At 35.5% G+C, this 14,447-nt stretch overlaps 2 protein-coding genes across 7 annotated transcripts in view; both read right to left on the bottom strand.

The window, feature by feature from the left end:
* NBEAL1 (neurobeachin like 1) overlaps positions 1-12,730 on the bottom strand; it is a 180,270-nt gene extending 167,540 nt beyond the window's left edge. For all 3 annotated transcript variants that reach the window (XM_078450986.2, XM_078450984.2, XM_078450985.2), the window contains exon 1: positions 12,632-12,730. In XM_078450986.2, coding sequence (XP_078307112.1) covers positions 12,632-12,682 — 51 coding nt within the window. In that variant the 5' untranslated portion in view covers positions 12,683-12,730. The remainder of the gene's footprint in view (positions 1-12,631) is intronic.
* Positions 12,731-12,801: 71 nt separating this feature from the next.
* The window catches only part of CARF (calcium responsive transcription factor), a 101,540-nt gene continuing 99,894 nt past the window's right edge, over positions 12,802-14,447 (bottom strand). For all 4 annotated transcript variants that reach the window (XM_078451000.2, XM_078450992.2, XM_078450999.2 and 1 more), the window contains 2 exons: positions 13,855-14,289; positions 12,802-12,915 (listed from right to left, as the gene is read on the bottom strand). The gene's annotated coding sequence lies outside the window, so the exon portion shown is untranslated. The remainder of the gene's footprint in view (positions 12,916-13,854; positions 14,290-14,447) is intronic.

Genomic DNA, 14,447 nt, shown 5'->3' on the forward strand with positions numbered 1-14,447 from the left:
TTTTCAAATACTACATTTGTCTCATTCTTCATCTCCTCTCCTTTACAGAGTCCAATTAAACATGTTAAACCTTTCCACACTAACATTCATATATATACATATATATATGAATATATATGTATATATATGTATATATATGAATGTTTATTTAGTTTTGAGAGAGAGAGACAAGAGTGCAAGCCAGGGAGGGGCACAGAGAGAGGGAGACACAGAATCTGAAGGTGGCTCCAGGCTCTGAGCTGTCAGCACAGAGCCTGACATGGGACTCAAACTCAGGAACCTCAAGATCATGACCTGAGCAGAAGTCAGATACTTAACCGACTGAGCCAGCCAGGTGTCCCCTAGGTTATATTCAAAAAGTATTTAGGATCCCCCTTCCAATTCTCTAATTCTCTTCAGTTGTCTAAACTCATATTAACCACATTCACTGGTTTTTAATTACTGGGTTTCCCCTCCAATTTCTAGACAGTCTATTCCTTTTTTTAAAACTCTTTTTAAAAGTTCACATTTTATATCATATTTGATTCTAAAATTCTTTTACATTTTGGTATCTTTGAAATCTAAATACATCTTACAATTGCTGAGAGGCTGCTGTTAAGACACTTGTCAATGCCTGTGCAAAACTAGTAACAGGTGTTTCATACCGATAACCTTTTACTAGATTTGTGTACATAGTACTACATGTTGAGTTTAACTGCTATTCAAAATGTTAAAAAAAATTATACTATGATTAGGCAATAAAATGAAGTTACTGTGTATACAAAAAAGGCATGAAAACAGAGCAGCAGGGTATAATTTGACATTAATGATACAACTATTCGTTACTGTAGACATAATCACAATTTTATGTTTTATGGCAAGGCAACCGCTAAGTGCTTTACAAAGTTGATAATGGGAGATACACTCAAACAGAGGAAACAGAAATACATGCCAAAGAATTAGCTACCACATGCCAATTAATGCAAATGAAGACAGGAGTAACTGCCAAATCCCTTGGAAAAGATGAAAGAAATTTCAAGGCAACAAGAGCCTGGTATGGTTGATTCATATATCATGAATTAAAGTATTAACCTGCAATTTGAAAAAATATTTGGTATCTGCACTCAAAGTTTCTTCTTCCAAAGGGACTGCATTTGCTTTTACCAAGCACCAGACTAGTCTGCATGACTTGAGGCTTTTTGAACTAGAACAAAGGATACATCTGATTTGCAAATCCATAAAAGCATCAACTTGTGGGAACATCATCTCAGGGACTTTTCACCTTTTGACTCTGCTTAACACAAAGACATTTTTCCCTGGAGTCCCCAAAGTAAAGGTGGAAGAGTGAGGTGGGTTGGCTTTCAGTTGATCTTTACCCCAAGGGTGTACAACTTTGAGAGTCATAAGGGAAAATCTTAGACTTCTCACTCTGATTAGCCCCTTGGCTTTGCTTTCTTCCATCCACAAGACCATGAAAACAAAGGCTCAAGTTCACCAGGAAAAGTGGCTTCCATTCTCCATGTATCTAAGTTCCTGCTTTCACTAAGATTTAGCTTCATAATGCCTTACCGGCTTGCAAGCTTTTCAATGCCATTAAGATGCTTCTTAAATTTTATTCAGAATTGTAAATGACTTTCAGAAAAAGGGTTGGTCCAACAACCTGGCTTAATTTACTACCAAAAGGATTGTCTTTATTAGGTCACTTTTCCTTTGTATAATGTATATGTGCTTGGAACATGTTCTGTGACTATTACACTACTATCTATTCTTTAAAATCTTGACAAAATCCTGTCTCTCTAAGCAATTTTCCCTAAGGTCTCACATCAAGGCCTACAATCTAAGTGGAAAACTGACTTTAGTTGGAAAAGCAGGCCCACAGATGAAGTCAGTCAATTAAACAGATAAAAGATACAGAATTTTGAAGAAAGACAAGTCTGTCATATATTGAAAGATTTGGAAGTCATTTTAACATAAAATAAAAAGCAATATTCAAATAGAGGTCTACATAAAAAGTAGGCTTAGAAATACACCAATCCCTAGAGAGAACGGTTTCAAAGTTTACTTTAGGTTATTTCTTTAAAAAACAAAAAAACAAAACAACAACAAAAAAAACCTAGTCATTCAGATAACTAATGAAGTTCCAGGTTTGATCAACATAATATAGAAAATGCACAGTTAAAATTAGCAAGACTTGAAAAAGCCAACATCTGGAATGTTGAAATGTTAAGTAGAACATGATTTGTTGCATTAATTTTGTGTTCATCTTGAAGTTTCACACATGGTAGATAAAGAAATTTCTGGTTCAGGTGTTTTTGGGAAATCAGTCAAGTGACTGGATGTCGACAGCCAGGAAGGTTGTGCATACACAGGAATACAAAAGAACTCTCTGTAGTTTCCTGTTTAATTTTGCTATAAATCTAAAACTGCTCCAAAAGTTTATTAACTAAACAAAAATTTTTAAGAGGAAGACATACCCTTAAAGGGATAAAATTACAGTAAATAACATGTGCATACAGCAGGTACCCAGTAACTAGTTGATTTGGACTAAACTGAATTCTTTTTTTTTTAAGATTTTTTTAATTAACTCAGTTTTTTACATAAGCTCATACCCAACATGGGGCTCAAACTCACAACTCTGAGAGTCGTATGCTCTTCTGACTGAACCAGCCAAGTGACCCTGACTACAGTGAATTCTTTAAAAAAGAGCCTACCATTATGTATGTATTAACTAACTATAACATTGATACTTTTTAAGTGGAGCTTAAAAGTTTAAAATAATGTTGAAGTTTCATGTCAGGTTGAAGTTTTTCAAACTTATTATCTCAATATTATTTGTAGTAGTAAATATAATTAACACAGACTTTTCAATCACATCCATAAGATACTTGAACTGAAAATCTCTGAATGAAATTTTTACTTTCTATATGTTTGTATTTTCCATAATTAACTTGTATCTTAAATTTAAAAAAATTTAATCCCAGCATAAAACATTACTACTTTTCATAATAAATTAGAAAATTCATATTCTTTATCCCTAAAATGAGGTTCACTAGAAAACTGAAATTTTAAAACTGTACTTAAATATATTTTGACAAAAATCCTAAGTCAAAATTATTCAATAAATGTATAATTCACCTCATAATGATATCATAAATTAAAATAGAAATGATCTCTCCTACCACTCAAATGTTTAATGTTTAATGTCAGGAAAGATTATATGTAGTTAAATGTATAATACAAACTACTTTTAATATTTTTTTTTTTTTTTGAGAGAGAGAAAGAGTGCATATAAGAGAGAGAATGAGCAGGGGAGAGGGGCAGAGAGAGAATCTTAGGGAGGCTCCATGCCCAGCATGGAGCCTGATGTGGGGCTCAATCTCATGACTGACATCATGACCTGAGCCAAATCAAGAGTTGGACACAACCAACTGAGCCACCCAAGTGTCCCAAAACTACATTTTTTTACAGAAGAAACTGTTGTGAAATGCCTGAATGCCTTTTGTGACAAATAAATGCATGGATCAGTTAATCCTCTGGTTCACTGTGAGTACGAGCTTGAATCTAAACATAAAAGAAAATGCTGATACTCCTTATAGGTAATAACAAGTTATTTTCAATATTTTAGAAGACAATATAGTCCAGGGGCACCTGGGTTAGGTGCCCAACTCTTGATTTCAGCTCAGGTCATGATCCATGGTTCGAACTAAGCCCATGTTAGGGTCTATGCTGATGGCAAAGAGCCTGCTTGGGATTCTCTCTCTCTACCCTTTGCCCACCCTCTCTCTCTCTCAAAACAAATAAACATTAAAGGACAGTATAGTCCATACAAATATATGTAAAAGCAGAGCTTCCCCAATAAAAGAGAAGTGGCATATTATAAAGTGAATTCCATTCTTTGTAGTAAAAGATGAGGAAAAGATGAGGAAATCAGTGTTGCTAATTATTGTCTGAATTCTGACATCATCAAAGGAATTATGGCAGATTTCAATCATTTTACAAAGTAACCCACATCTTAAAAATTTTGAATGACCAGAATAAAATTGTCAGAAAAAAAGTTCTATTTTCACAAAATAAATCAAGTTTTTGTGAAAGCCTCTGAGTGTAAACAGAAAAGCAAGTTAGATAGGCCAAACACTTAAATTCATAAACTACAAGGCACTAAACTTTGACCTATAAGCATTGTATTTTACGTATTTTAAAATGAAGGACTACTGAGAATTAAATGCAGCAGCACCTGCTTCCAAATGATTCATAATGATTCTAATGAAGAAGAATTTTTAAATGGCAACTACTACCTACCAATGATTAAAGCAAGTTATGATCTTTTCCCACTAAGTCTTACTATTTTTCTGGAACTCAGGAATAGTCTGATCATCCACATCTTAACATGTACACACACACAAAAAAGTACTTTTATAATATATTGTAATAGAGCAAACCTGCAATAGAAATGTCAAAAGTATACCTAAAAATGAATAAAGTTAAACATCATTTATCTACCATAAATGTCATCTATGAGTAAAAGAGGTTATACATACACATCTCAGTCCCAAAGTCTGAAGCTAACCAAATAGAAAATCCCAGCCTTTTCCCCACTACAATGAGGGAGGAGACAAGTATGTCTTTTATTTCAAATACTACAGAACATCATGTTGGAATTATTGGACAACATAGACGAGAGAAAAGTGAAGGCAGAAGAATTAGAAAGTGGACTCCCCATTTTCTATAAGGGACTTCCTATATGCAAGAAGCCAGATGAGGGAGTTGTTCAGTCACAAGAAACTACAGTCTCCAATGCCCTTTGGATGTACCAAAAGAATGATAGAAAAAGTATAGCACGAAGATCAATAGAGAACAGTAGCCTGTGCAGTCACTCCCAAGAAACAACCAGAATCAAATCATGAAACATTCCTTCTTTGAAGGTAAAAGGACCAGGCAACATTTGCCCAGTTTTCAGAACTGCTATGGATCAAAGCCACCTATATGCCTCCCATTCTTTCTTTTTCAAGAGTCTTTATTGTGGCATTCCCATATCAGTTTCACCACTCTATATTCGATTTATGGGTGCTACATATCAATAGCATGTTCTGAGGTCACAGGTTTCAGTATCAATAAAAACAAGAATTGAGCCAGATCTTGGATTTCAACTGATACCATGATTGGATAAGACTTTTGAAATTCTTAAACTGGGCATGAAGTAGATTTTGTATATAGAAGAGAGATGAATAATTGAAACCAAAAAATCAGACTTTGATAGACTAGATTCTTAGTTCCAAATTTCACTCCCTTGTAGTAAATTTGCCATGTAATTTTGCAATAGGGAAAGGAAGATGGAGAAAAGGCAAAGTAGCAGCATTATGTCAGATAGTGATCAAGGCTTATGTTTCTGAAACAGGTCCAAGAACTCTGGGAGTTATAAGAAATAGTTCTGGGTCCGTAAGTTTCATATAAAAATTTGTTAAGTTTGTGATCTCATCTCTATTAATTTTCAAGTTAATTTAAACATATTAAAGTTGACTACCTTGTAACTAAGTACTCAATTTCAGTGGTCACATTCACATTGCTACTAAATGATCATCAGTGACTACTCAATTTGTAGAGCTGTATTTTTCAAATTACAGATGACATCTTGGCAATCTGAAAATTTTCAGATGTTCTAAAATCATGCCACGCAAAGTGTGGTACAGAGACCAATAAAAGTCCTTGGCTAGAGAAGAAAGTCAAAAGTAAACATTCTCAAACTTTAATAGCAGCAGTTTGGCAGTAATTTTAAGCCTGTTGAAATTAATTTAAAAATTAATGACGTGGCGATTTGTATTTTTAACATCTTTATCCCCATTGTTGAAGAACTACTTTGCTAAAGCCACCAATACTCTCTTAAATATCAAATCCAATATATGCTCCATAATGCTTTTATTTATTGCCATATTGAATGACAGTACTGACTACTCCCTTCTTTATAAAAGCTCTCTACTTGAGACAACCACTCACTCCTGGTTGTCCTTCCACTCAAACTCCTTACGAACTCTTCTTCCTCTATCCTTCTCTTAAATGATAATGTTCTGTAGGACTCCCTGACTATGACCTTCTTCTCTTATGTTCATATAACTCGTCAATAATTGCCAATTAAACCTGAATGTGCCAACAAAAAACCCTGAGGATTATTTTAGAGTTTTATCTTTCACTCATGCTCCTTTCTACACATTTAAGTACTATCAATTCTACTTTCTACCAGGGAAATTTAAATTTTGATATTCAAAAGGAAAGAATAAGAAATATTCATGCATCTTAAAACTTTTTATAGTAGTACATAAGCTCAAGTCAAATCACAAAAGTAATTAATATTCCTTTCCTAAAGGCCACTTCCATGTCTGCTAATATAAAATATTCATTCTTTGCTTTCACATTTCCTAAAACAAACATGTAATTGGTAACCACTACCACTGAGTTGCTAACAATTTTCTCTGTTTTGCTTAAGGTCAAACATTACTTTCCTTACATTAAAAGTCGTTATTAAACCTCAGAAAATTAAAAGCCATTTTATACTTTGCATATACTGGAGACTTATTAAATGTAGACTAATTATAAGGGTTGATGTATATTGAGGCATCTTACTAAATGGTTCATTTAGGATTATAATTAAATTGTAACTTTCTCATTAGAAGAGTTTATGTTCATTTTTTCCAAATCTATGTATAAAAAGAAGTATTTGCTTTTTTATCTGAATAAAATACTTCTATATTCTATTTTCTTTATGAAGCAAAACTTTTATTCTGAAAAGGAAGTTTACTCTGAGCTCATTGCAAAACTATCTATTTCAGTCATATTCCAGATATAGCAGGACAAAGGGCAACAGCAGGAAATGGAGCATCACCAAGGTTCAAAACAAACTTGATTTAGAGTAAAAAAAGTTTCATATTATTATTAGGAATAATTAAGCACTATGCTTGAAAGAAAAAAAACAAAAACAAAACAAACAACAAAAAAACGATTAAAAATTAAGATACTGAGGGGTATACCTTCATCACTAGATAAAAAGGTGAGAATACTATTCTCTATTATTATCTTAAATAAAGGCAAAATGGAAGTAATGATACACACTCTTGAGCTCATATATGTACCTTAAAACTACTAATAAAGACTACATTTTATGTTTCTTACCCTTACAGTACATTTAAATAAAATCAATTCATTTTTTTTCTCAACAATTTTGAAACATGAAAAAACAGTTATTTTTTTTCCACTTGACAGATGAGAAAACTAAAACAAGAAGAAATTATGTAACCTGTTTTTAGGTTTTTCCTTAAGATCAGATGCAGAATTGGGACTAAATCTTGGCTCTAATTCTGTAGCTTCATAAAATTTTTCAGTGTAAAATTAGCATCAAAAAACAAAACAAAAAAAGGCAAATGACAAAAATGAACCTTGAATTTTAACCCACACTGCCACATTTCGAATGTCATGATGCTTTTGAGTTACCCTGTATCTTTTTAGTGACTTAATGTATTTGATACTTTCCACTGTTACACAGAACAAAAATAACTTAATCTTACCAAACAATTTGAGAGGCTCAGTTTTTCTTCTGCATAGTCTGGTGATCAACTATAGCATTCCCAAGAGACTAAATGTTGAACAGAAATATATCTTAATGCCTATCCAAGGGGAGTTGAGATATGGACTTTATGATACATACATATCGTTATTTGCAATATATGAATTCCAAAAAGGATGATGTAGGATGATGTAGAGATGAAAATCATTCTCAGCACTGTCTCTCTTACCATAAACACATTATGTGAAAAAACAATGTGAAAGGATACAGGGAATAACATGATGTCTACTATAGATAGTATGAACTAAAAATCTTTAGATATTAAAAAGCAAATCAAATTTGCCTTCAATACTTAATAAAAACATACTCAGACAAGAAAAATATGCTTAGACAACAAGTAGTTAACTACTAAACTAAAATCCAGATACGTGATTAAACATGTTCAAATTAATGTTTAACTTATAAGAGCTATATGAAATGCACTGTTAATAAAATCCTTGACTCTGGGTGACCATTTGGAGACAAGAAAAGTTCAGACTACATAAGCTGGTAAAAGAATCTATAGTAAGCAGGAATATTGGGTGTTCAGAAATCAGTCAGCCTATATTATACAATAACTACACGAGGTTAACAAATAACCTAGTAGGAAGATGCATGTTTCTAACAGTGCAATTAAATCGTGTTCCTAGAAGGAGAAAGTGAAAAGTTAGACCTGAAAAGTTTGGTTAAAAAAACAAACTGCCAAGTTTTGTACCCAAATTATTTTCAAATATGAAGTTTCATACGTGAGAAGCCATCTGCCAAAAACTGAAACCAGTAATTTACTTTAATCGTACTTGAAAGACTTTAATCATTAGCATTAAGGTTTACAACTGAACCCAGACTAACAGGTAGAAAACATATTTATACATTCTCTTTTCTTTTGCCTAAGCAGTATTATCCAAGCATTATTTCTGATAGAACCCTATTTAAACACCTACTCAACTTTTATAATTCTCAGTGGCAACTTTTAAAATATCACCTTATATACAAACAGTAGGATAGTACCTTAATATTGATCTATGGCTAAGACACTGCAAAATACGTATGCTGGTCAGCGCTGTGACAAATATGGAGGATGTCCTAACCTTACTGCTTGGAACCTGACCTTCATAAATCTTTGAAGCCATCTTTTTTAATCAGATATGTATACAATGTTTGGTATGGATAACACACCAACTAGGGCAGAAAAATGGTAGACAATATTTAAATTTTAATTAGTAAAAATGAATTTGATACTCAAGAAAAATAACTGATCAACTTGGGAGGAGGCAAGTAAATCAAGTCATTATTCTGAAAACAAAGAGAAAGAATCAAGTATCTATCCTGCCTGCCTTCCCTTTAAGGAACTGTCATCAACTGATGAGGGGACATTTCTCTATATATGTTCTGCTAATAATGAAATGACAGAATTGAAGTATCAGTTTTGTTAACTCCTAATGAAATAATTACCACATGTAGGTATAACTCATTGATAGTAGAGACAGATGAATTTTTCTAGCCTCCCCCCACCAGACAGAATGTGAATCAGCCAAGTCTCTATATCTGCCAGTTTGCAGATACCAGGAAAAAAGAAAACAATTAATTAAAATGAAGGAATTAAACCCAGCAAAACTGAGACTGAGGAAAACTTTAATGTCAAAACCTGGTTTCTTCAACAAATAAATAGAATAAAAGGAATAAAAAGTATGCTGAGGGGGAACCTATAGATTAAAAGATTTAATAGACATTTTCAACAAAATATGATGTGTATCCTTTGTTTAAATATTGAGTCAAACAGCAGGAAAACACATTTATGATACTACCAGAAAAGTTTAAACTGTGCAGATATTTGATGACTTAATTATTGTATTGTGCTTATGTTTTTAAGAGTTGTTTTCTAGATACACTTTTTTTAAATTTTTTCAATGTTTTTATTATTTTTATTTTTGAGAGAGAGAGAGAGAGAGAGAGAGAGAAAAGTGTGAGCAGAGTAGGGGCAGAGACAGAGGAAGACACAGAATCCAAAGCAGGCTCCAGGTTCCAAGCTGTCAGCACAGAGCCTGATGCAGGGCTCAAACTCCCAAACCTTAAGATCATGACCTGAGACAAAGTTGGACGCTTAACCAACTGAGCCACCCAGGTGCCCCTACCCCTGAATTATTTTAAAGCAAATCCCAGACAACATCATCTTATCCATAAATATTTAAAAGTATATCTAGGGGCACCTAGGTGGTTTAATCGGTTAAGCGTCTGACTTCGGTTCAGATCATGATCTCGCAGTTCGTGAGTTTAAACCCCACATCAGGCTCCGTGCTGACAGCCTAGAGCCTGGAGCCTGCTTTGGATTCTGTGTCTCCTTCTCTGCCTCTCTCCTGCTCACACTCTCTCTCTTTCAAAAACGACGAATGTTAAAAAAAATATATATAGGGGCGCCTGGGTGGCTCAGTCGGTTAAGCATCCGACTTCAGCTCAGGTCATGATCTCACGGTCCGTGAGTTTGAGCCCCGCATAGGGCTCTGTGCTGACAGCTCAGAGCCTGGAGCCTGCTTCAGATTCTGTGTCTCCCTCTCTCTCTGACCCTCCCCCATTCATGCTCTGTCTCTCTCTGTCTCAAAAATAAACAAACATTAAAAAAAATTTTTTTTTAAATATATATATATATTTTTAAATAATTCAGGGGTAGTGGAAGGTTACAGATGAAACATTACTGAACATGAAGTGGTAATTACTGAAGCAGGGTGACAGATACAAAAGAGTTCACTATACTATCTTCTCTATGCCCACTTCAAATCTTCCATTAAAAAAACTTAAAAAGGAAGATGAACTAAAAAGGTCTATATGACAATCCATAAGAAGGACAACAAAATAAATGCATGTCCCTCAGAGGTCAAAAAAAACCAAATGAAAACCTTAACGGTAAATTAGGCAAGCATTCTCGCTGTACACACACATACATATGTACACACGTACTCTTACGTGAAAAATGAGAAACTGTGAGACCCAAAGAGGTAAGTCTTGCTCAAGGTCACAAAACAAAACAGGAGCAGAGCCAAAACTAGACCTCACAACTGCAAGCCCAGAAAGAGTCTAAGTTGGAGCTAAAAGAATATCTGAGGAATCCTGAAGTAGTCTGAAAGCCCATCAAAGGTGTAAAAAAGAGTTTAAAAGTTAGGTGAAAAAAACAATCCCGTGGTTAGAAGGGCAATATGCTTGAGCGAGCACTAAGACTAGAGAGAAGTATGGAGAACAACTGGGTATCTGGCAATCATCCTCACCAGGGAGCAGAAATGTTATATGTATGAGGTATGTTTAGAAACTGCTTGAATTCAAAGTGTTTGTAGAAAAGAAAATTGTCATCTAGCTTACAAGTTTAAACATGAACTAATGAAACATAAAATCATTATTTTAATAACAATTTTTGAAAAAAGCTGAAAAAGTTTAAATCTTAATAAGTACACAACGAACTTAAACATAAAAATGGGATTTATCTTCCTGTCCAAAAATAGGCTTCAAAATTTGACCATGAAGGGTCTTCATTATTTACTTAGACATTTTCATAAAAGAGTAAGGATTCATATTTATATTAAAAGTTATAAAGAATAAGCCTGTGTATGCCAACAAATTATACGATCTTTTCTTTTTTTAAAAGATTTTATTTTTAAATAATGTCTGCACCCAACGTGGAGCTTGAACTCACAACCCTGGGATCACAAGTACCATGCTCTATTGACTAAGCCAGCCCAAGCACCCCTATACCATTTTTTGAATAAGCACAATGACAAAACATTAACTCCACGTAAAAACAAAAAAAGTAATGAATAAGACAATGTAATCGCATTTAACTTTTGTCATTCTGAAAATGTAAAATCTAGTATGTCTGATGTATTTTTAAATAAGTCATTTTTAAACTACCACTCATACTAAAATGCATTTTAATTTTTGGCTGACGCGTGTTAGTGACTATTTCCAAAAGTGGTGAATTCAATTCCTTTTTTATTAGAAGAGTGGTCTATTTTTAAAAACACATTTCTGGCATTAAATTACACAAGACTACAAAACTTTTTAAAAAATCCATATCAAACATTTCAAAGTATATCCTTCACTAATTGTAAGAAATACCAAACCAGGAAGTCAAAGAAAATTCCAGGGTGACCTCTAAAATTTAGTATTAGAGATAACTAAGATCACTTGTTAAAGAATAACTTGTTCTTTAAAAAGCTGAAAGTATAAAAAAGGAGTCTGAAGGGGGATAATGCAGAAACAGAAGCTGAGACTTGAGAACTTCACCACAGACTTAAAGTAACTTAAGCAGTAAATTAGAGATGTTTCTCTGACCCTTGCCAGTATCTTCAAAGCAGTAATGTAGCTCCTCTCTTGAAAAACATGTTTTTCAGTACCCTTCTCCTTAATATCAAAGTTAACATGTAAAAAATCACATAAAGACCAAGACAGAAAACATTATTTTTGAATGAGAAAATAAAAAATATTAAGGAATCATCCTGGATAAAAACATGGACTTGACTCAGGCAGTTCTGCTTCTCAACAGCCCCTTTAATCAATTTTCTTACCAGTAAAAAGGGATAAGTACAATAGCCACCTCCCAGGATTGTTGTGAGGATTAAATGAGACAATACTCATAAGGTACTATCAGTAAGCTTGTAGTAACCACCTCAAATCAATAACATTTTTATATAATGAATAACATTTTTTACACCATTTAAAAGGTTAATTATAGGAAAAAATGCTGAATGTTCTTCTCATAAAAATATCTCTATCCTACCCCTACTTGTGGGAGAAAAAGAAAAACACAAAAATAAAAATATTTTATTTTTCTGCTAAGGTCATATTACTTACATAACTTAAAATCCCTGAAGAAAAATAAAAACCACACCCTAGAGGTTTAAAAAGGGTGTCAGTATCGTGTATGTGTTCAAACCTGGGAAAAGTGGAAAATAGAAAAATCCATGTTGTTAAATTCTGGGTCATTACTATAATACTATGCATTAAAGTGATAAGGCCAGTCACAAAATTTTACAACAAAGTACTTTAAAACTTAGAAATAAAAAGGAAAGCAGTTACCTTTGTACAATAAAGCATCCAAAGTTCAAAGAGCCTCTCTCTAGATGCCATTCTGGCTTTCACTCTGGCACTTTAATTTTTCCTCCAAAAAAAAAAAAATTATGTTCAAGACCACAGCATGTTCATTTTATTTTCCAAGTTTTTCAGCCATTACAGTAAAGCTCAAAGCAGAAGGGAAAGCAAAAATAGGTGAAGTCAAATGGGCTGTCTTCTGATCAATAAAATTCAGTTCTAGCAGTCACTCCAACTTATCTTCATCATGGTAGTTGGGCGATTAAATAAATCTGTGAAAGACAAAAATACGCAAAAAGTTTGCTAGAAAAAGGGGCCATAATAAAAACTGTAGATTTATCAGAACTATAGATTTATCTACTTCACTTCCTGCAAACAACCAGCTAAGCTTTTATACTGATTGATTTTACAGAAAGTAGTGCTTCGGGAAAACATCACTGCTAACACAATACTTCACATCAATATAAAGTTAGAATTCTCTAGCGCAGACCCTGAGACAAGTACTCATAACCCAAAATGCGTCCAGTGGTAATAAACCGCAAAACACCGTTGCCATTCATATTTTCTAGAAACAAAAAGAAAGCCACACTTACTAGTGCTATATTTCAAAGACAAAGAATCCCTTAGAATATTCTAGTCTGCTTAAGACTTGTAGGGAATGTTTGTCGTTGAGTTGCAGGGCAGGGCGTGGGGAGGAGGGTGAGGAATTCCTGGTTTGTTTGTTTTAACAATTCTCGCAGGGTGAAAGCCAACCTGCCCACCTGGCCTCTCTACCTCTACCTCTGGAAGAAAGGAGCACGCACTGGCAAGGTAAACACTCCGGGAAAGCTTCCCAGTGTTTTTAGGGATCTTTAAATTTCCTCCTCACAACCCAGACAACGGAAACAGAGGCAAACCTAAGGTGTGCAAGCTGCCAAGAGAAGCTTTGGAAATGGTGCAGTGCGAGCTCCTCCGCATCCTCCGACCCGCTATCCACGCCCTGCAGACCGCACTGGGACACACCCGGGTCGACCTCGCCCCCTCATAGCCGCCACAGACTCTACAGCGCGTTCCCCACCACGCACCGGGGACCCTCCCACGTCTGCCACGCGGCCACTTCTTCGCTACGACCCGCTCCCCGTCACCACGCTCACGTTGGGGGCTACGCCAACGCCGCCAGGCCGACGTCTAACTTACTTCCCTCGCCCCCTTCCCCAGCCGTGTCACCTCACCTCGCAGCAGGGAAGGCGGGCGAGAGGAGGCGGGGCGACGATGGCTCGAGGCGGGGAGCGAGGGCCTGAAGGAAACAAGGGCGGGGCTATCCTCTCGGCTAATAACTCCGGCCTCTAAGGATTTAGCCGGCCCCGGGGCAGTCGCTATTCATTGGTCGCGCAGGCCGGGGGCAGAGTGACTTGAAGCCCCGCCCCAGCATTCCTGCGCATTCGCAGTCGACCGGGCTCCCGAAGATTCGGGGGCTGGCGCCAGGCGGGACGTTCCAGTCAGTCTTCCCAGGCTGGACGAGTAGGATGACAGACGTGCTGACGCTAATACACCGCCACTCCTGGGGCCGGGCAGAGGTAGCATTTGGCTGATGGCGTCATTTCCGGGACTCATTTGAGGGCGGAGAATCCTGGAGTGCTCACTAAAGGGGGTTTTGTTTTGATTTCCTGTAAAAAGGGGATTGGTCTTGGTAGTGTATAATAACAAGAAAACAGACAACTATCCCCACACCCTGAAAAAGAACAACAAAGTCTTTTCCTTAATCGCGCTTGTGCTTTCTACTTCCGCAGTCACGAAATGTCCAATCCAAAGTGCTTATTTTAAC

Source organism: Panthera onca, chromosome C1 (genome assembly GCF_046562875.1).
Source record: "Panthera onca isolate mPanOnc1 chromosome C1, mPanOnc1 haplotype 2, whole genome shotgun sequence".
Classification (NCBI taxonomy): Eukaryota; Metazoa; Chordata; class Mammalia; order Carnivora; family Felidae; genus Panthera; species Panthera onca.